At 44.1% G+C, this 23,251-nt stretch overlaps 1 protein-coding gene across 8 annotated transcripts in view; it reads left to right on the forward strand.

Moving 5' to 3' along the window:
• Positions 1-23,251, forward strand: part of PACS2 (phosphofurin acidic cluster sorting protein 2) — a 1,277,570-nt gene that overhangs the window by 553,814 nt on the left and 700,505 nt on the right. For all 8 annotated transcript variants that reach the window (XR_014224766.1, XM_082242585.1, XM_082242586.1 and 5 more), the window contains one exon: positions 7,988-8,145. Coding sequence is in view for 7 of the 8 variants with exons in the window: in XM_082242585.1 (XP_082098711.1) it covers positions 7,988-8,145 (158 nt within the window). In the remaining variant the exon portion in view is untranslated. The remainder of the gene's footprint in view (positions 1-7,987; positions 8,146-23,251) is intronic.

The raw sequence follows: 23,251 nt of genomic DNA on the forward strand, positions 1-23,251 counted from the left end.
TAGGGTGTACCAACTCAGGACTGGCCTCCCTGACACTCCTCCCCCTAACATTCCTAACAGTCACCCAGCTGCGTACCTCTGCTGCTTGCGTCTCCTCTATTCCTCCCTCCTCTATGCTGACCCCTGCCAGCGCCTGATGGGTAATGTCCAAGCTCCATTATCTTGTAACTTAATATTGAGCTGCTATAGCTGACTTAAATATCAAGTCTTTCCTGTTGTAGATTACAGCCCTGTTCTATGTGACCTACAGGGCTCTCCTCTGACTAGCTGGGTCAATCACTCTTATTGAACCTGGAATATTGGCCAATTCACATAAAATTAACTCTGTCTTTAGGAAAGATGGATAAGCAGACATGTGGATAAAGAGTGAGAGTCATTTATTACATACAGGTATTCCGTATCTTAAGCTCTTCCATGATACTGTTGTGCAGTAATATTGATTTCTGATTAAAGGCAGTACACTACAATCCTCTATCTGAAATGAGAGTGCAGTGGAACCTTGGGGGAAGGCAGTATTTCTGCTATTGGAAGAATAATAATGAAATTCCTGCTGAGAGTGAGAGAGAGAGAATGTGAGAATGTGTGCTGCAGCGAGATGATACTCTGACTGTCCTGACTCCCCGTCTCTATACACAGATCGGGCACATCACTGGGGGGGGGGGTTCAGCAGTGCTGATCAGTAATGGAGACTCACTTCGGTGTCGGTGTCCGGTGCTCGCAGCTCTACACTCACCAGCTACCATATATCAATGCAGCCGCATATCGCCCAGTTATCCCTCCGGGGTAGTGGCAGTGCTTCGATCACATGCCCCGCATACCGGACCAGGATCAGACTAGTAGTGTGTCCGGTGTGAGCTGTGTGCCGCCTCCTCCTCCCCTCTCTGCTCAGCGTAGCTGGTTTGACTGGCCCGGGAATGGAGAGGGCAGCAGCAACAGCACAGTACCGAGAAGCCAATATCATGATCGGACATGGGATGACAGACAGTCACAGTGTAGGACTTAGGATGGCGCAGAACTAGGACGTCACTGGTTGCTAACAACCAGTGTAGCTCACACTAAAGCGCCCGGCGGAGGAACAAAGCGGAGATACCCGCCTGACAGGGAAGTGTTGGGCTCAGTTATTAGCGGCACTCTACCGCCCGGTGTACTTCATTAGCATTGCGACCATTCATTTTCGGCATCTTTGATCCGTTTTCGGCCGAAATGGGATAGGCCCATTTTCGGCCGAAAATTTAGGTGGCCGAAATTTCGGTGCACCACTACTTTGCGGTAGTGTAACGGGATGATGCCTCTAGCTAGAGGCATCATCCCGGTACCGTGGTTTAGAGCCGATGGTTGGCATTCCGTCAGTAACGACCGATGCGGCTCGGGAGCCGCTCGATCGTTACCCGGGGGGCGGGAGGGGACGTCCCCCCCCCTCCCGCCGCCTTCCGTGGCTTTTACCGGGCTCCCGTCCCACCGGGAGCCCCGACCACCCATCCGGCACGTCCGCCAGCTGGATGGAGTCCCGATGAATGCTGGAAACGGCTTCGATCGGGTCTCCGATGACGTAACCCGGAGGCGGCGCCCATGACGTCACTTCCGGGTTACTGTGCTGCAAAAGGCGGCAGATTTGAAAAACGGCTGTATGCAAAAACGCCGTTTTCTCTATCGCTCATTGACAGACGTAGTCCTCGGTGATACAGCACCTTCGGGTTATGTTGCCTCCACAGGAGTAGAACTAGACAGGAAATGAAAAATGCTCTGGCCACACCCTAGGGGCAGTCCCCGAGGGTATATCCTCTCTCTCTCCGCCACAGCAAATCAGTTTTTTTCTGTCTAGTCAGGAGTAAGGACCTAGATACCTTGCTGGGATCTTCGGTCCTGGCAGGATTTTTTTCTTAGAAAAGAATTTTTTAAGACAGCTTTTTTTCTCCAGTGTTCCTGTGAGGTCTTCAAGCAAGAAAGCTGAACTGGGCGACGGGCGGGATGTTGAGATCCAGTGGTCACCCCAGTTCAGCCTACGAGCGCGTGCAGGCCATAGCTCCGCGCTGGGTCGGCCGCGACATAGTCCCACTGGACGGGGACTGACCCTGCGAGTTAAACGTCTCGCTGAAACGCCAAAGACCATGAGTCACGGCGCCCGTATTGGTCGACAGCCCTCCTACCTCGGTGGAGAGGGGTACTGTCAGGAGTTGGCGCCCGCCTGGTTCCGGTATGGTGAGTAGTATGTTCCCCCTTTTCCCCCTGACGGGTCTTGTGGTGAACGCGGGCACCTCTCTGTAATGGTAAGGATGGGTTCCCCTCTATCCTACAACATGTCACAGATCCCCCTAATTGAGTGTGATTTTTGTGTACAAGAAGCCAGGAGGCTTGGTTTGGGAGCTGACAATCTAATTGTAAAAATGTGTAAATGATTGTAGTCAGTGGCAGTACTAGAACGTTACTGTGATAGTATAAGGTATCCTACCTGTCAGTAGCCACAGGGCGATGTCTATACATGTATACTGCATTCCAGATCATTCCTCCAGCTAAGCAGATGCCTCCCGATGGCCACGGACCGCATACGGCCCGCTAGGGTCCGGTACCTCCGACCATGCTGACCACCATGAGGGTGAAGGGTTGTGAGGCCGAGATCCTTCTGCCGCTATTCTGTGCAGGCCGCCGCCATTGTCTGGTAGATCGCACAAGGCCGCCATTTTGGTGTAGCCTCGTGTCTCCAGCATGGGGGCGGCCATGTTTGAGGTGACTCAAACACCTCATGGAGCCAGGGGGAGGAGCCGGCAGGCGTGTTAAGGGGCGGAGCCGCCTCTTTTACCCAGGAAATAGGGCCAAAGACTTCCTGTCTGTAACAAGACAAGCACTGAGCAAGCTGATGAAAACTTCTGTGCATCAGGGATGAGCCTTGGGGTCTGTCTCTCTCTCTGTGGGGTCCAAAAAGGCAGGTAACACTGAGGGGCGCTGTTGCGACTGGGGGACACAAAAAAAAAAAAAAAAAGTTTTTTTACTTTGTCATTTTTTGTCGCTGGCAAGTGTCTTGTATAATCATTGACCCTGCCGCATAGGTATCCCCACCTGATCCCCTAAAGGTGGCCGCAGGACCCTCCAGTACCCCACTTGTTTTTAATGCATTATCGGCAGTTTTGGAGTCTTTGGTATCCCGGGGATGAGGTGGCCTGTCAGGGACGGGGGTCAAGTAGCGACCCCCGCCTACCCCTATTGTTTATCAGATACTTCAGATACGGATTCGGAACTGGTCAATGCAGTTGCAGGTCCCTCTTAGGGGGCTGTTGTCTCAGGTAATATCTCCTCAGCAGCGAGGAGCACGTTTCTGCCTCCGCCATAGCACAAGAGTGGTGGATGCACTAGTTGTGTCCGTCCGGGAAACCTTTAGTCTTGAGGTTACACCGGCAGAGGTAGCTGAGACTAAGATTCCTTTTTGGTACTTGTTAGCCTACCAAAAGGGCGAAGGATTTTCCTTTACCCAAATGGGGTCGTTTTGAAACGAACCCCTGTTATTTCCAAATGCATGGCTAGGTGCTATCCGTTTGAGGAATTCCTCTTTATAGGATAGACGGTACCACCTGCTGTCTTGCCACAGACTGTTAGGATAAAAAGACCTCGTAACTAACGAGGACCTTCCTTTTCTGCTCATATAGAGTTGTTCGTTCCGCGAGGGCGGGCGATAAGGCGAAACCCTCCAAAGCCCCTTTAGAGGGGTTTCAAAGGGCGCTGGTCGGGTAAACAAAGAGTCCGGCTCAGCCAAGCCTGAAGAATATAGCCTGATGCGCCCCTACCCATCTCTGGGGTGGGGGGGGATGTCTTCACCGGTTTCTGGAGGACATAGGATCGAGTTTCGATCACTTCCACCGGTGCGATTCTTCCCTTCTAACATTGAACGGTTTCAGGGGTTCTATTCGAACCTATTCACAATGCCCAGGAAAGAGGGCAAGGTGCGTCCAAATCTGGACTTGGGAAGAAATAGAGTCCATCCGTACAGTGGTGGCCTCCCTGCATCAAAGAGATTTCCTGGCGTCCATAGACATATAGGATGCCTATCTTTATATCCCCATCATCGCAGGACATCAGCGTTTTATCGCTTTCCCAAAGATCATCCCTGGTTCCCACCAGGAGACTGAACTATCTGGGCCTAAGGTTGGATACATCCTGGGCAAGAGAGTTTCTCCTTGCTGGGAAACTCCAGAAGGTTCAGTCAACGATTCGGATGTTGCTGTCCGTCAATTGGCTGGGACTGATGGTGGCCTTCTTAGAAGCAGTACCGTATACCCAGTCTCATACCTGAATTCTCCTGAAGGAGATTATTTTTTAATGGAATCAGAATTCCGATTCCGTGGACAATCGGATCCGGTTGAGCGAGCGGACCAGGAAGTCTCCGATGCTCAACCAGGGGAAGTCATTTCTTCCGATAGTATCCAGATTACCAATAAGGGTATCGGAACTGAGAGCGATCAGATTTTGTCTGATTTACTGGATCGAGCAGCTCTAGAGCAGCCCGATTCGGATCCAATCGCATATGGCCTCTTCATCCAGAGGTTTTTCCCTAGCTGTCCCTTCGTTGGGACATCCCGGATGTGGATCTGTTGGCACCTTGGCCTAACTGGAAGGTGCGGAGGTTTGTAGCTCGCGCCACGATCCTCTAGCGGACGCAGCAGAAACGCTGATCGCCCCGTGGGGGCAGTATCAGCTACGGCATGCCTTCCATCCTCTCAAGTTGCTGCGGGAACTTCTTCGCAGGATAGAGGTGGAGGGAATTCCAGTTATTCTGGAAATTCCGGATTGACCTCGTCGAGCCTGGTATGCCGACTTGGCGAGGCTAGTCGCGGACGCTCCTTGGAGACTTCCTCTCAGGGAGGATTTGCGGTCTCAGGGACCGATCTTCCATCTTGCTTTACAGTCGCTGGCTTAATGGCCTGGCCATTGAGACCCAGGTACTGAAGAACAAGGGAGTGTCAGCTTCAGTTATTCCTACCTCCAGTTAAAGCAAGGAAAGCGACTTCCAGCACATGGAAGTCTTATATTGCATGGTGTGAATCTATTGGATTTCCCCCACAGACCTATTCGGTGACCCGAATTTTGGTCTGTCTGCAACAAGGGGTTGAGCAGAAACTATCCTTGAGCACGATCAAGGGTCAGGTTTTCGGCGTTAGCAATCTTCTTTCAAGAAGCCTTTGGCTAATCATTCCTTGGTGCGGAATTTCATCCAGGGGGTGCGACATCTGGCTCCGCCAGTGTGCGCACCCTTACCGCCTGGTATCTTAATTTAGTGTGGTCGGTTCTTCAGAAACTTCTCTTTGAAGATATTAGGGAGATTCCCTTGCTTACATTCCCAGAAGGTGGCCTTCTTGGTGGCCATTACTTCTGTACGCAGGGTGTCAGAACTGGCCGCATTATCCTGTCGTTCCCCAGATCTGGTGGTTCATAGGGATAAGGTGGTTCTTCTTCCGAATCCATCCTTCCTTCCTAAAGTGGTTTTCGTAAGACGGACTCACTTTTTGTGATCACGGATAGCCCTTGAAGGGGGTTGCCTGTGTCTGCCGCGACCATATCTACATGGATCAGTCAGACGGTGGTACAGGCTTATTCTATTAAGGGTCAGAATCCTCCGTTCCCTGTTAGGGCGCACTTCACTCGAGCGCTCAGTACTTCCTGGGCCTTTTTCGCCATCAGGCGTCAGTGGTCCAGGTATGTAAAGCGTCCACCTGGTCGTCGGTACATACCTTTACAAAATTTTATAAAATTGATGTGATGGCATCGGCGGATGCCTCATTTGGCCGCAAGGTTTTGCAGGCCGCAATTTGAGGAGACCGGTGGTCTACCTCGAGGGTTTTTTTCTGTTTGAAAATTTTTTTGTTGAGTCTCATCATTAAGGATGAGCATTGTAAACTTCTAGTTGGCACCGGTTGGGCCTTCTAGATTTGGATTTGATTTCCATTTTCCCACCCCTCATTTGTGATACTGCTCTGGGACTTCCCGAAGGTGCTGTATCACCGAGGACTACGTCTGTCAATGAGCGATAGAGAAAAATGGATTTTTGTAAAATCTTACCGTAAAATCCTTTTCTCTTAGCTCATTGACAGACGTAGTACCCGCCCCTCTGTTTTTGGGTTGGGTTAAATTCTCTAAGCACTGCTTTTGTGACATAACTGATTTGCTGTGGCGGAGAGAGAGAGGATATACCCTCGGGGACTGCCCCTAGGGTGTGGCCAGAGCATTTTTCATTTCCTGTCTAGTTCTACTCCTGTGGAGGCAACATAACCCGAAGGTGCTGTATCACCGAGGACTACGTCTGTCAATGAGCTAAGAGAAAAGGATTTTACGGTAAGATTTTACAAAAATCCATTTTTCAGCGTTTTGCATACAGGGAAGTGCAGTGGAGGGGTCGAGGGTCTTTTAGACCCTCGATTCCTCCATAAAGTGTACCTGCCACTACATATTGGTGTCACAAGGGATGTTTACATTGCTTGTGACAGCAATAAAAGTGATCAGATTTTTTATTTTTTTTTAAAAACTGTAATAAAGTTAAAAAAATAAATAAAATAAATGGGAAAAAAAAAAAATAATTTAGCCGCCCCCGTCACCGTTAGCTTGCGCACAAAAAACACGTATACGGAAGTCGAGCCGCAAATTAAATCGCTGTTCAAACCACACATGTGAGGTATCGCCGCGATCGCCAGAGCGTGAGCAATAATTTTAAAAAAAAGCTACACTCTAACTCTAAACTGGTAACCGTTAAATAAATTTAAAGCGTCGCCTATTGAGATCTCTATTGACCGTAGTTTGTCGCCATCCCACGGGGGGGGCGCAATTTTAAACCGTAACATGTTGGGTATCTATTTACTCGGCGTGACATCGTCTTTCACAATATATGAAAAAAATGGGCTATTTTTACTGTTTAGTATTTTTTAAATGCAGTGAAATGTGATTTTTCAAAATTTTTCCAGAAAAATTGCGCTTTAAAGACCGCTGCGCAAATACCGCGTGACAAAAAATATTGCAATGACCGACATTTTATTCTCCAGAGTCTTTGCTAAAAATATATATATAATGTTTGGGGGTTCTAAGTAGTTTTCTAGGAAAAAATACTGATTTTAACTTGTGAACAAAAAGTGTCCGAAATAGGGCCGGGGCTTAAGTGGTTAAAATTACACTGACCTTGTGAAACTATTTTGTAGCTTTTGTTTTTTCATACTTTGATTTGTATTTCTTTGTTGCTTATATTACGATATATGGGCCAGAGGGAAGCACTGTACCATCTCTAGGATTTTTTCAAACATCTCAGGAACACTTTGGGTATTCAAAAGCAGACCCTCACATATACTTTTATCATGGTACAGTATATAAAGACATTGTGTCACAGTGGACTTAGTACACATAGCGCAGGGGATCAGGCATTTTCACATTATTAAAATCACTGCATCTGTAAACCCAATCTTTTTTAAAATAGTGGCATTGATACAAGTCCCCAGGGCAGTACCCAAACCCCCATACTATTGGCCATATTTTTATGGCCAATAACTTGCATATAAGCCTTCAAAATGGGGACTTTTGATTTTTCAAGTTCGGGTCCTATAGACATTAATAGGATTTGTGTGATGTTCGAGAGTTCTGGCGCGAACTGGAACGGGGGGGTGTTTGGCCCAACTCTACTCTTTACATGAGGGTCATGCAGCTCCGGAAAGCTTCTTTAGTGTACACAGTGATATTGTTTCTGCACTTAAGGCTTTGTCCTCATGGGATTAGCTTTTTGCACTGATTCTACACCAGTCGAGAACTGGTCTTCATTATCACATATTTCCATTTCTTTTTTTTGTTTACTTTTTTGTTTATTATTTGTAGAATGATTTTCACTTTTACATCACTTGTGTATCATATGAAATCTGTCATCCTTGAAGTATTATGTTATATTTATGCATGTGATTCACTTAAAATCCGCTGAAATAAACTGAAGCAGGTAGCTGTTTTTTTTTCCTGTATTTTCTGTTCCTAGGTACTCGACTCTGAGCAGGACCCAGGGGAACATGTTCCAGAAGTTGAAGAAGACATAGACTTGTTGTATGACACGCTCGATATTGACAATCCAAGTGATAGTGGCCCAGAAATGGAAGACGATGACAGTGTACTCAGCACACCAAAGCCAAAGTTAAAGTGAGAGCCACAGTCATTGTTCACATTTGAACCAAAATCACTGAAGCCTCCTTTCAGTTTTGATATTGTGCAGCATAACAGAAATAGTATTCTTTTTATGTTTTGAGCATTTGATGGCAGGCAACTTAGCCACCCCAATGCCAACATGTTACATCCTCTTTCTTTCCAGGTTGTTTTTCACTTTTCAGTGCTTTGATAATTTGACTAGCAATTACTTGGCAATGCAGCACTACCCAAACAAATTTTTAAATAGTATTAAAGGTTCACCTTTAAAAAACTGTGGTTTTGCACAGAAGAGCCCCAATCCTCCTCCTCTTGGGTCCCCTGCCAGCACTCCTGGCTCTTTCCCCTTGACTGGTACCTCCAATAGCAAGCCACTTGCTATGTGGGCACTGGTACCTGCTTGCTTCAGAGCCCTGCTCTATGCATGGATAAGGCACATAGAGCTGCAGCTCAGCTCCGCCTTCCACTTTTTCTTCTTTGGCTCACTGGTTGTAATTGACAGCAGTCCCGCTGCTGTCTCAGCCATTGAGGAGAGAGAGTCCCGAGATAGCCGAGGCTCTCGTGCACAATGCTGAATTGAGAGGGGTCTCAGGTGAGTATTAGAGGGGCTGTGGGGGGAGCAGCACACATGCTTTTTTTACCTTCATGCATAGAATGCATGAAGGTAAAAAACCTTCAGCCTTTACAACCATTTTAAATATTTTTTAAAACACACAGCCTTTTTTGACAGTATTAACCTTTTTTTTTTACATTTTTAAAATGCAAAGAATAAAATGCAATTTTTGAAAAGAAGTTTCTTTTACCTTATGTTTATATGAAAAAAAAACAAGTAGTAGGACATTATAAACACCCGAAAATAACCCCTTTTGAAAGTGGACACTTCAAGGTAATACTTTTTTTGGCACAATACTTTGGGAATGAAGAATCATGCTGGTATTGAGGTGGTTAAGGTGCAATTAGCCTTTAAATGTTGCCCACTGAAGCCAACTTCAGTCTTATTTTTTTTAGAAAATTTCTCTAGAGGATGAAGTTACAGATCACTGAATTTATATGTTGTGCGATGGCGATCTTGTATACCATCATGTAAAGGCAATATTTTAGTCTTGCCTAGTGAAGAAAGATGTACTTAAAGCAGAGCTCCACCCAAAAGGGGAAACTCCCCTTATCTGCCCCCCCCTCCAGTGCAATATTTGGCACCTTTCCGGGTGGGGGCGGGTACCTGATTTTGGCCCCCATGTGCAGTAGGGAACCGGCTATGAAGCTGAAAGGCTTCACTGCTGGTTTTCCTTACAAGCAAGCACCCAACAGCCAATATAAAAATTGGCTGGGGTGAAGTCACCGCGAGATCCTTGGATAGGTAAGTGTTCTAATATTAAAAAGTCAACAGCTACAGGATTTGTAGCTGCTGACATTTAACTTTTTCTGAAGGCACCTGGAGCTCAGTTTTAAGTCCGCTGTCTGGGTTCCTTGCCGTAGTAGTTTCTTTCTGCAGGGTCCGCCAATCCCGATACAGGCGGTCCCTGGGTTACAAACATTTGACTTACAAATGGAGAGAGACAACAGGAAGTGAGAGGAAATCTAGCCCTAGGAAGGGAAATTTACTCCTGTAGGAGTTCTCCTGGGAAAAAGGTGTCTCTACTGAAGCTTTATCACTAATCATTGTTTTCCCAACAACCCAAAATTTTCAAAATACAATTGTTATAGGGACAGAAAGTGAGGTGAAATCTTCTGAACAGAGGTACAGACAGCAAAACAAATGGGGTGTTAACCCTTCCCTATGCTATCCAAAAAACGTAAAAAATATTCTTTTGGCTGGAGCTACACTTAAAAATGTACCTGTTCCGGCTTACAAACAAATTCGACTTAAGAACAAACCTACAGTCCCTATCTTGTTTGTATCCCAGGGAGCACCTGTATACAGGTAATCTCTTGTGTCACCTGTCCTCTATAGTCCTTTTTCGATGTCACTGTTTCTTTGGTTTATGAGAGGGCCATTGATCCTAATAATAATCCTCATGGTGTAGTATAAACAACCGGGTTTATTAAAAAAAATATATACTCAGTATTTCACAAAAGTGAGTACACCTCCAACATTTTTGTAAATATTTTATTATATCTTTTCATGTGACAACACTGAAGAAATTACACTTTGCTATAATGTAAAGTAGTGAGTGTACAGCTTGTATAACAGTGTAAATTTGCTGTCCCCTCAAAATTACTCAACACACAGCCATTCATGTCTAAACTTCTAACAAAAAAAGTGAGTACACCCCTAAGTGAACATGTCCAAATTGAGCCCAATATTTTGTGTAGCCACCATTTTTTTCCAGCACTACTTTAACCCTCTTGGGCATGGAGTTCACCTTGCACTCCTCCACCTTCCATTTGAGGATGCCCCACAGATGTCCAATAGGGTTCAGGTCTGGAGACACGCTTGGCCAGTCCATCAGCTTTAGCCTCAGCTTCTTTAGCAAGGCAGTGGTCGTCTTGGAGGTGAGTTTGGGGTCGTTATCATGTTGGAATTCTGCCCTGGGCCCAGTCTCTGAAGGGAGGGGATCATGCTCTGCTTCAGTATGTCACAGTACATGTTGGCATTCATGGTTCCCTCAATGAACTGTAGCTCCCCAGTGACGGCAGCACCCATGCATCCCTAGACAATGACACTCCCACCACAATGCTTGACTGTAGGCGAGACACTTGTCTTTGTACTCCTCACCTGGTTGCCGCCACACACGCTTGACACCATCTGAACCAAATAAGTTTATCTTGGTCTCATCAGACCACAGGACATGGGTCCAGTAATCCATGTCCTTGGTCTGCTTGTCTTCAGCAAACTGTTTGTGGGCTGTAGGTGTGAGCACTAACAGCCTGACCCCCACACCCCTAAAGCTTCTGCAGCAATGCTGGCAGCACTTATTCGTCTATTTCCCAAAGACAGCTTCTTTGGTTGACCATGGCGAGGCCTGTTCTGAGTGGAACCTGTCCTGTTAAACCGCTGTGTGGTCTTGGCTACCGTGCTGCAGCTCAGTTTTGGGGTATTGGCAATCTTCGTATAGACCATCTTTATGGAGAGCAACAATTCTTTTTTTCAGATCCTCAGAGTTTTTTTGCCATGAGGTGCCATGTTGAACTTCCAGTGACCAGTATAAGAGAGTTAGAGAGATGACACCAAATTTAACACACGTGCTCCCCATTCTCATCTGAGACCTTGTAACACTAACGAGTCACATGATGCCAGGGAGGGAAAATGGCTAATTGGGCCCGATTTGCACATTTTTAATTAGGGGTGTACCCACTTTTGTTGCCAGCGGTTTAGACAATAATGGCTGTTTGTTGAGTTATTTTGAGGGGACAGCAAATTTACACTGTTAGAGAAGCTGTACACTCACTACTTTACATTGTAGCAAAGTGTCATTTCTTTAGTGTTGTCACATGAAAAGATATACTAAAATATTTACAAAAATGTTAGGGGTGTACTCACTTTTGTGAGATATGGTATATAGAGACTTACAATTTAAAATCACTGCATCTAGCAGAGTCTAGGACCAAGGGGTTGCACAAGGGCTGAATGCTAGCAAATCTGAACTTTCAGTCTCGGCCGTGATCGGAAGTAACGTCACCTGGCTCCTCCCGATGCGTTGCGTCACTGACACGTGACTTTATCAAGGGTCAAAACCCTGGACTTTGGTTATACTACTTATTGTGGTCAATTTCTTAATCACTTGTTTTTATTCATGCTATATATTATAAGTTTATTTACTACTTCTATGTTTATTAGGGCACTTATGTTTTGTTACATATAGAAACAGATTTAGCACCATTTCATACATTTCATATATTTTGAATATTACTGATTATGTATGTGGTGACACTACAAGGCACGACAGCTTTATCCACTGAATACTAGACCATATTTAGTGTTTAAAAATATTTTTTATTCATATTTTCATCTACATTTTATTTTTCAGTCTTTTCAAACAGAGTAGCGCACGGGTTATTCACTTTATTTCATTGTAAATGTGTCATACCTCATCCTGTGTCACTCCTGTCTTGCAGCATGACAAAGAATAATGGCTTACTGCAAGACTACAGTGGAAGGACTATGGGAGGTTATTATGAAGATGTTTTCTTTATATGTAAATAAATCACTTCACAGAGAGCAGGGCTCTGGGTGGATGGGGTCTGAGGGATGGGACTCTCCTTGTTCACACTGGTTGGCATATTTAACTGGGCAGGATTGAATTCCAATTGTGATCCATTCAGTCCTGCCCAGCAGCATATCTAGCTTTCAGAACAGGCTGTGAATGAAAGCTCCTCAATAATGCTGTGATCTGTAAGGCGGGATTTAGGAGGTTTGGACTCTGTAGGTGTGACTGGGTGGGAATGAATGCTAATTAGGATGTATTTAACCCCACCCACAATCAGAGCTGTGAAGGAAGTTACATTATTTGTAGAGTCTGAAAGACTACAAAGGGGAGTGTTACATATGCTGCTGCAGGACGTGGCTGTGGAAGGAACAGAGTCCATCAGCAGAATATACAGAGTGTTGCATGATACAAAGCCACAACTAAACTCAGAATATCAGGGCTCTCTAGACAACAGAGCAACATGGTACAGAGGTATGATCTGTGTTTGGATTGACCATTACATTCAGTTCTAGGGAAAAGAAAGTTGGAATTCAGCTTTAAGCACAGAGATGAAGGGTGAGATGAACTTACTAGATCAGGCTCAGCTTTTCTCATATGTGTGACCCCTTTAGCTCTTGACTGAAAGGGTCACATTACGTCTGTACCTACAGAGCATTTTCAAAGTTTCTACTCAAACCTTTTCCTGGTTCCAAATCTGAATGGAGAAGTCCAGACTTTTCTGTATCTGAAGACTTTCAGCTTGTTTGTGTTTTTATAAGTTCCTCATGGAAAATGGCAAGTCATTCATTGACTCCCACCTGGACAATTTTCTGGCTTCAATAGATATTCAGGATCCTTACCTATACATTCCCATTTTTTTTTTTTTTTGCATTTGTGTTTTGCTGTGGATGAGTAACCTCACCAGTTTGTTGTGATTTTCTTTGCCTGTCCACATTCCCCTGGGTTTTCACCAAGGTGATTGCCAATGTCAAAGGAAGGAGCCCTTCACCTCCTTTGAGCATAACTTCATGCTCTAGCCCTGTCCAAGCCACTATTAAAACACCTCTGGCTTCCTCCCTTACGTTTGCAATTTGGAATGGAACATGTCATGGGTGTCCCTTATCCCCAATTTTATTTGGCCTTTGATGGTGACCATTAGATGTTAACACGATATTACAGATGTTTCAGTATGTGATCATCAATATAAATGATCTTTATTTGCTGATGATGTTTTACTTACTCTCCGACAACCCCGATACTCTTTGCCAAATCAATACATAGTCAGGTTGAAAAAAGACACAAGTCTATCTGGCTCAACCAATAAAAAACAAAAACAGTAAAGAAAACCCAACCATACAATCCCATATACACAATCCTATACCTGCAGTTGATCCAAAGGAAGTCGAAAAACCCCAGCAAACCCCAGCAATTTGCTACAGCAGGGGAAAAAATATTTCCTGATCCCCCAAAAGGCAATCAGATATTCCCTGAAACAACTTTAACTATAAATATTTGTACCCATTTTATACGATGTACACCTAGGAAAGAATCCAGGCCTTTTATAAAGCAATCTAGTGAGCTGTCCAGAACCACCTCTGGAGGGCGTTTATTCCACATTTTCACAGTTCTTTCTGTGAAGAAACCTTTCCGTATTTGAAGACGAAATCTCTTTTCCTCTAGAGGTAAATAGTGCCCCCTTGTCTTCTTTGTAGACCTTAAAGTGAATAACTCAACATGTTGATTATATCCCCCCTTAATCTCCTCTTCTCAAGAGAGAATAAATTCAGTTTCTCTGCTCTTTCCTTATAGCTGAGCTCCTCTATGCCTCTTTGGTTGCCCTTCTCTGCACTTTCTCCAGTTCCCCCTATATCCTTTTTGAAAACGGATGCCCAAAACTGAACTGCAGTTCAGTTTTGGATAAAAACAGGGTATACAGCGCTTGACACAGTAATCTCAATCTCAGCAAAAGCTTAAGATAAAAGTGAGTCCATACAAATTATATGTAATTCCATAAATCACTCAATAAATGAAAGTCCATATAATAAAAAGGAGTCCAAGAGGAAATCCTGCAGACCAGGTGGTTATTATAAGGTAAAGCCTCCACCAAACACCAATACGTGCAGCCTCTTACCAGAGTCAAATGATCCCCATTACAGGGATCTCAGTGTGCCTTACAGGAAATCCTCATAACCCCCAATGGATACACGGATGCAGGGATCTTCTCCAGCAGGTACAGCCTTAATTATCTTAAATGTACTTCCTCTCACAGCAAAATGGTAACAACCCAGATGTCATATAAATGAGAAAGAAAAGATCCTCATGGTGTAGTATGTTAGACTATAAACTTTATTAAGTATAGAGCCAAAAAAACACTCACATTTAGAATAAACAGATCGGGCATCAAAAGATCAATCCTGTGGAGGAATCATAGGTGGATTGTATGGTAGCTGCAGCCGCTCAGCTGTCTTGCTTCTATCTGGGATCAATTAAGCCTTGGGGAGATGCAGACACTGCAGTCGTTGCCGGTCCCCTACCGGTTTAGTCAGAGATTGACGTCATCAGGGGGCGTGGCTAGTCGCCGTCAATCCCCCACGTTAAATGGCCCAGTAGAGCGGAAGAGGAGGAGCGGCATGCGTTTCAGCCAGCTCCTCCCCCCTAATGAATGCAAACCACACTAACAGGAAGTGCACTGACAAAACAAAGCCTCCTTCAGGAGCCAATCCAGAGGCGCCATCAGGAGCCAATCAGTGGTGAACAGCGCACTTATTGGACAACACACAGCGCTGCACACAAGAAAAATAGACCCCAATGCAAAAAAGAGGAAAAGCAAAGGAAGTTGCTACCGATGAGTAGCGCCATGAGTGAGACTACTCAAAAATGGAAAAAAGAGCAATAAAAACCTAAATGGAGGAAATCATTCGGATTACAATGATAAAAAAAGGGGAAACCACTCCCTGTTCACATTGTATTATTAAAAAGAACCCTGCTGATGAAATATCAAAACTGCAGGGATACAGAAAGAAACAGACCAGATAATTATAGGCTAAGAGTGCTTCCACACTATCCACCAAAGACGCCCACAGGAAAGCATTAAAAAATATATAATAAAATTATTTATGTTAAAAACATACAATTGGGATAACCCACTAAAAATTTTAAAATACAAAAATGTATATAAAAACACGTGCAGTACAAAGCTCTTTACACTGGTAGAAAAAAGCCAAAGAACCATGAGACTAATTGCTGGAGATAACTAAGAATTATTTATAAAGGAGTTGATGTCCCAGTCTATGTTCATGCCATAAGGACTATAGGATTTAACCTTATAGATCCATTGGGTTTCCAATTGAGATACACCTCTAGTTCTATTACTGCCTCTCCAGCTTCTAGTGTACCTGTCAATGCCCATAAAGATGGTACCAGTGGAATCCCTACCATGACACTGATCGTAGTGGCGAGAAACGCTGTGTTTGGGGAATCCCTTGATGATGTTCGCCACATGTTCATTGAGCCTGACACGCAGCTTCCTTATAGTGCGGCCTATGTAATCTAGACCGCAAGGGCATCGCAAAAGGTACACCACATGTGTAGTGGTGCACGTTATGAACGGTTTGATCTCAAAACTTTTCTGGGTAGCATTTGATTCAAATAAATCAATTTTCCTCCTTTTATCTTTATTAATCTTGCAGATAGCACAATACCTACAATGATAAAATCCACCTCTATCATGAAAAAAGGAAATATTCTTGGGAGGATCAATAACATTAGGGGCAACAAGTAACCTAAGGGGAGGGAGTCCTCTAAAGATGACTTGAGGACGAGATGGTAACACTGGACCCAACACATCATCCCCCTTCAGTACGTGCCAATGCTTCTGCAATATGCGTTCCACTGTAAAATGGAGAAAGAAGAGAGAAACGCACATTTATAGTGCATATGTATTCAGTTTTGGATATCTCTCTTTTCTGATATCTCTTTCTCTGTCTCTGTTAGTAAAAGAAAGTACTTTGCTTGCTTTGGAAACTGCAGCTTGGCATTGCATGCTATTATTAAGCTTATGATCTACCAAAACACCCATCTTCTCTGCTATGGATTCCCCCAGTTCTACTCCCCCTAGTATGTATGATGCATGCATATTCTTAGCCCCCAAGTGCATAACTTTACATTTATCAACATTAAACCTCATTTGCCACAAAGTTACACAATGAAACAGTGCATTGAGGTTGGCTTGTAAGTTGGAGACATCCTGTAAATAAGTTATTCCACTGCAAAACTTAGTGTCATCTGCAAAGACTGAAATGGTACTTTTCATTCCAGACCCTATATCATTTATAAAGATATTAAAAAGTCCCAAACACTGAACCTTGGGGTACACCACTGATGACCTTAGACCATTCAGAGTAAGAATCATTAACCACTACTCTCTGAATTCTATCTTTTAGCCAATTTTCTATCCATTTGCAACCTGATATTTCCAAGCCTGTAAGCTTTACCTTACACATTAGCCTTGTGGGGGGAACTGTGTCAACTGCTATTGCAAAATCCAAGTATACTACATCCACATCCACCCCTCTGTCCAAGGTTTTACTTGCCGCCTCATAAGAAACCATGCTGTCTGTTGCTTAAAATATTTTTTTTTTCCAGCAAGAACTCATCTATGTGGTCTTTTGTTAAACTAACAGGTCTATAGTTACTTGGCAAGGACTTGAATCCCTTTTTAAATATAGGCATCACATTGGCCCTAGGCCAATCCAGTGGTACTATTTCAGTACTTAACTAGTCCCTAAAAATTTGAAACAAAGGCTTTGAAATGACAGAGCTCAATTATTTTAGGATACGTGGGTGGATGTCATCTGGTCCAGGTGCTTTATCCACCTTTATTCTGTGTAAAGATTTCTGGACCATATCACTTTTGAGCCATTGTGGATCATTTGGGGCTGGGCTGTCAATACCATCCTCATTATGGTCATGAGCTCCCCATGCTCCTTTGTATACACCGAGCTGAAGAAAGTATTTAATGAATTTGCCTTCTCTTTGTTCCCAGTCACCCACTCCAGATTATTTTGTAAAGGGCCTACATGCGCTCAGACCTGGCCTTTTTACTAATAATATATTTGAAGATTTTTTTGGGTTTTGAAGAATTCCCATTTCTGTTCTGTGTAATTCGATGCCAATATTCGTTCCCAGTCCAAGTCTTGGAGACGAGCCTTCATCCTTCTAAAATTTCCCCTCTTAAGTTAGGCGTTTTTATATTTCCTTTATGCGTTTGTTGCTTACAGCTAACATTAAGTTAAATCATATTATGGTCACTGCTACCCAGATGTTCTTTTATATGAACATTATTATTGAGCTCTGCATGGTTTGAGATTACCAGGTCCAACAGAGCATCATTTCTAGTCGGGGCCTCAATAAACTGTACCATAAAATTGTCTTGTAATAGGTTTATACATTTTTGCCCTTTAACTGCTTCTGCAGTGCCATTATTCCAGTCAATGTCTGTGTAGTTAAAATCCTCCATTAATATCACTGTCCCAGCACTTGGAGACCTTTCTATCTGTGCAAGGAGCCGAGTTTCCACCTCCTCATTAATACTGGGAGGTCTATAACAAACTCCAATGATAATCTTTGTATTACGTACACACATGTACATTTCCACCAATACTGTTTCAGACTTAACACACTCTCCATCAACTAGGTCCTCTTTCACACTCACTTGACAGACACCACCACCCCTCCATTTTACCCTGTCTTTCTGAAAGCGAGCATACCCAAAAATATTAATAGCCAAGTCATGTGAAGAATGAAGCCAAGATTCAGCAATACAGAGAACTAGATACTTTTTCCACCCTATTGAGATACAAATTAAACCTATCAAAAACAGAAACCCTATAAATCAACATTCCTCCTTCCTCTTTATTGGCATTACAATCCTCCTTCACGTATCATTGGAAGACTGATTAACTTAATTTTTGGGGTATTTTTATATCGTCCTAGAATTCTCAACTACAGTATATGCCAATTATTGTCTGCTATTTAGGGAACTTGATCAAAGTTTGATACAGAGGAAACTGCTTTTACTCTATGGGATAGGTAGAATTCTCTCAAAATGACCCTAAGCTTAAATTAATGTTATCTTTATGAAACAAATTTTCTTGCCTACATTGGTGTGGTGACGGGCCAGTGACTTTGCATTTGGACTTCACTATAGAGTGTTTTCCCTCACTGACACCCCTAGGGAACTTTTTAAGGACTTTTAAAGGCACAGACATTCTTTATTTTTATGGATGATTTAAGCATGATAATATGATTTGGATTTAATATAGCAGCTGCTAATATTGCCTAGAAACAAACTTATATGTATGTTCACCTACCTTTCGGAAAAGAATTAGTGTTAGGTATGTTTAGATATATGTGAATATTCTTTGGCACTCTTTTTCCGTAGGCGCTGGGAGGAAGGGGCAAGTGATTTTTAACTGGTTGGTCACTTTCGTTTTTTTTTTTTTTTTTCCATATTTTTATGAAATGTTATCCATTAAGGTCCCCTTTTCTGAATTTAAGAAATACCAACAAGTATTCCAGAATTTAATTGTGGTATCTTGGACGGATGAGGGTGTTAAGAATTGCCAACATGCCTTATTTGTTAATAGAAATAAAAAATAAACCTCCTCCTTGGTTGGGATTTTAAGGGCAATAATTTAACAGCATTATTGTATAAGAATGTCATTTATTATTCAAAGTTGTTAAACACATTTACATACACCATAATTTCAATAAGTAATGTCATAAAACTGATTGTTGCTACTGAAGTAGTTTTACCCCAACCAAGACTGGCCATGGAGAAGGGTAATGGGAATTTGGACCAGGTAGTCCACAAAAGAAGGGAATTTCCAACGCGTTTCAAATTTTATATCGCACAATATTCTTCCTCAGGGACTATATCCCAACTTCTGCAATACATTAAAGAAAATTTCTTATTATACAGAATAAAAAATCAAATCAAAACAATAACTTTTCATTGGCATTTGCATAAATTACCAAAGACAAAAGAGCAGAAATACAAAAATATCATACACTGACCCTTGCTTCCATGTTCATCAGGCTTCTGCATGAGTGCCCTAGTGTCCCCTCCTTGCGGCCAACCTGCATTCCATATAGGGCCGCTGGAAAAATTATCTGTTCCAAAAAATGGCACCTTAAGGAGAGAGTGGTATTGCATATTATAAATTAAATATAGAAGCTTTATCCAGTAGATTCACATCTAGAGGGGCAGTGGATGTGGATGATACTCCCTAAACAAGTGTCATTCTTTATCCTCAAAATCACAACTTATTGAGATTTTGATAATAAAGAACCGCTCACGAAGATCTGAAGGTCAGGAAATATACCTTGACCTATATGCTCCACACTTCCCTCCCCACCGCAGTACGGGTAGAGAATGGCACCGATTGCGGACCCCTGCGTCCTCCACATATGGCGCATGCGCGACGTCTTGCTTTGCGGCCAGCGGAGATACCGAATCCACGTCCTCGCTTCTCTTTCTGCGTCAACACCTGGGTGGCATGCGTGTAAAAGATGGAGAAATACCGCTTCAGCTAAGGGAGAAGACGCTGCTGCGTCATCCCCATAGAATTGTGTCAGCACGTCTTGGGGCAGCAGAATGTTCTCTATCAGGAGGACCAATAGCCGCCGACACAGATAGACTCCGACTGCCGGGCAGAGTATTGACCGTTAATCAGAGTATATGTAAGGCCCATAAGGTCCTTTATGTGCCAGACATGGAATACTAAAGGTGGGTGGATCTTGAAGTAGAATAAATGTACACCCTCGCAGATTACAGTACCTGCCAACGAAGCAAGGATCACAAAAACAGAAATATACATTATACTTTTACAAAAAAAATCATATTAATTAGACAATATTAATTCATTCAAACCCAATAGGTTCTTTTTGATTTCCCATTCATGCTTATGAATTCCTATTTTGTCACCAGCAAAAAAAAGGAAAACAGGGAATGGGACATGGGAGGGGATACACTCCTAAAAGCCGAGACCAGAGGGCCAAAGATAATTATGATTGTATTTCCTATATCCAAAGGAAACCGAATACATAGAGACAAAATGGTGCATATTGGATTGCATATAAAGTAGCCAGTTACAAAAACTAAAGAACTAACATTATTTAATATGTTTTACCAGAACTATAGCCTTTTCAAAAAGGGCCTGAAGCTCTCCATTTCATTAAGGCATGGGAGGGGGGGGGGGGGGTTGTTGCGCCAAGGCACCTGATCCAGCGTGCTTCACCTCTTTAGTTTTTGAAACTTGCTACTTTATATGCCATCCAACCTGCACCTTTTTTGTCTCTTTATGTATTCTGTTTCCTTTGGATATAGGAAGTACAATCATAATCCTCTTTGGCCCTCTGGTCGACTTTTAGGAGTGCATTCCCTCCCATGTCCCACCCCCTCCTTACCCTTTGTTTTTTTTTTTTTGTTTTTTTTTTACTGGTCACAAAATGGGAATTCATAAGATTTTTTGCGATTCGGCACTGCGTAACTTTAACGGACAATTGCGCGGTCGTGCGTCGCTGTACCTAAACGAATTTGACGTCCTTTTTTTCCCACAAACAGAGCTTTCTTTTGGTGGTATTTGATCACCTGTGCGATTTTTTTGATCATGCGCTATAAACAAAAAAATAGTGTCAATTTTGCAAAAATAACAATATTTTTCACATTTTTTTATATGAAATTCCCCCCAAAAAAATGTAAAAATCTAAATTTTTTAACATTTTCGGCCAATTTGTTTTATGCTACATATGTTTGGTAAAAAAAAATGGCAAAAAGCGTATTTTGATTGGTTTGCGCAAAAGTTATTGCGTTTACTAACAAAGGGAAAGATTTTTGTTGTTTTTTTTTTAAACGCGTAATGGCGGCGATCTGCGTTTTTTTTGCGGTACTGCGACATTGCGGCGGACCCTTGACTGACATTTTTTACACTTTTGGGGTTACCAGTGACATTTCTACAGTAATTAGTGCTATACATATGCACTGTTACTGTAAAATTACACTGGCAGTGAAGGGGTTAACTTTATTTGAGAGGGAGGGGTGGTGTGTGTCCCTAGGGCCGTGATTCTAACTGTGATTGGCTGTGGCTTGAGCTGTAGAAACAGTAATCAATGGTTCTACATAGTAGAACCGTATGATCACTGTTTCTACGCAGGGGAGAATGACAGGCGGCTTGTTTACATCAGCCGCCTGCCTTTCTCCCTCTGCACCGACGATCGCCGAGTGACCGGCGGACATCGGGTCCGCCGGTCACACACGCGGGGGGGGGGGTCCGTGACCGCGCGGGAGCGCGCCTCCGGGGGCGCTTGCTTGCTCCCTAGACCGTCACAGGCTAGCGACGTAGTACTACGTCGCTCTGCCTGTGAGGGGCTGACCGCCGCAGTAAATAGTCGTGCGGCGGTCGGCAAGCGGTTAAGGTGCCATTTCTCTTACGTCCTCCGACAGTCGCTGCCTCCTCTAAGTCCTCACTGTTGGGTATTGTCTTCCTATCCGTAGGAATAGCTAGGCATATAGACTTAGTCCAAAGACAAAAGGCATTAGCATATATACACCCACGGGGGCTGTCCCATCGGTCAATACCCCCCCTGCATCACCACTCCCAACTCAGTTTTTAATTTGCCTAGCGTCAGGAATAGTCAGGCTTACCTTGTGCTGGGGCTTCAGTCTCAGCCTTCCTAAATCTTTTATTTATTTTCTTTAAAAATGTCAGTTTTTTTTCTCTCACTTTACTAGCTGTTTATTTTTGTCAGCTTTAGTGTTAGTTTATTCTTCGGATGAAGATGGATCATGCGGTGCTGGGATTCGGACTGGCCGCCCTGGTTCTGCAGGGCACAGAGGGTCAGATGGACCCCCAGCCCGCCATCGAGCGTTCAGCTATGGTTCGCCCTGGCATTAAGAACGACCCATCCCTGTTCGCTGCAGGGATGCAGCCGTGAGGTGGCTACCTCACAGGACTCGTCTGCGGTGCTGCAGCGTCATGTCCCTGGCTCATGGCACTCCCTGTCAGATGAGGACAGTGGTTTATCCGTGCATAGAGGCTCCCCCACGCCATCGGGTACAGGTAAGTACTTTTCTGTGTGGGGCCTCTGCCTGGGGTGGCAGTCTGTGTTGCTGTGTGTCCCCATGTCTGTGCCTGTGTGACTCCCTGTGCAATCCCTGCGGGGTTCGTTTTTTGCAGATCTGTATGTTTGCCGGGGGCCCCTGTCCCTGTGTCACCTTAGGTGCATGTTTGGGGGTGCAGACTTATGTGTTTGTGCGGCGACCGCTGCGGGGGAAAATTTGCGTGGTCCGCCATGTTTTACTGTGCACACGTGTATGGCCCCTCTGGGGCGAGTATACAGCTCATTTTGGCGCCATCCGCCGCCATTTTGTGGGCGGTGGAACGATCGGTTCGGCCGCATGTTGGCGGCCATCTTGGCGTAGCCTCCAATGCATCCCTATGGGGCAGCTATTTTCCCTGGGGTCTGGCTTATAGTCCAGCCCCCTCCAGCAGCATTTCCTTTTCCTTTCAGGCAGCAAGGACTCAGGTAGCAACGCTCTGCGGGCTCTGCAGTTTGTCTCTGTCTTCTTCTGTATACTGCTTCTGGCTCAGTTTCTTTTCTCCTTTTGGGGGTCTTCATAGCTGTGACAGTAGCGGTGGGCTGCGCACTCCGCAGCGCTATTTGAGGGGACAGTACACTACTTTTTTGCACTGTAATTTTTCATTATCTTGAGCCATGGATTCTCAGGAAAGCAAGTTTCCTCCAGCTTTAGTGGGGGGCCCCAGTTCTCCTGTGGCCCCGCTGCGACCTGATCTGGCTGCTGTAGTTGCGACTTTAGTGGCAAATATGGAAATGCTGATGTCTGAACGGGCCACGAGAAAACGGCCCAGGCTGTCTCTCTCTTCTGATTCAGATGGGGATATGGCTGCTGTTGC

The sequence above is a fragment of the Pelophylax lessonae genome (genome assembly GCF_965119305.1).
Source record: "Pelophylax lessonae genome assembly, chromosome: 13".
NCBI classification, from domain to species: domain Eukaryota; kingdom Metazoa; phylum Chordata; class Amphibia; order Anura; family Ranidae; genus Pelophylax; species Pelophylax lessonae.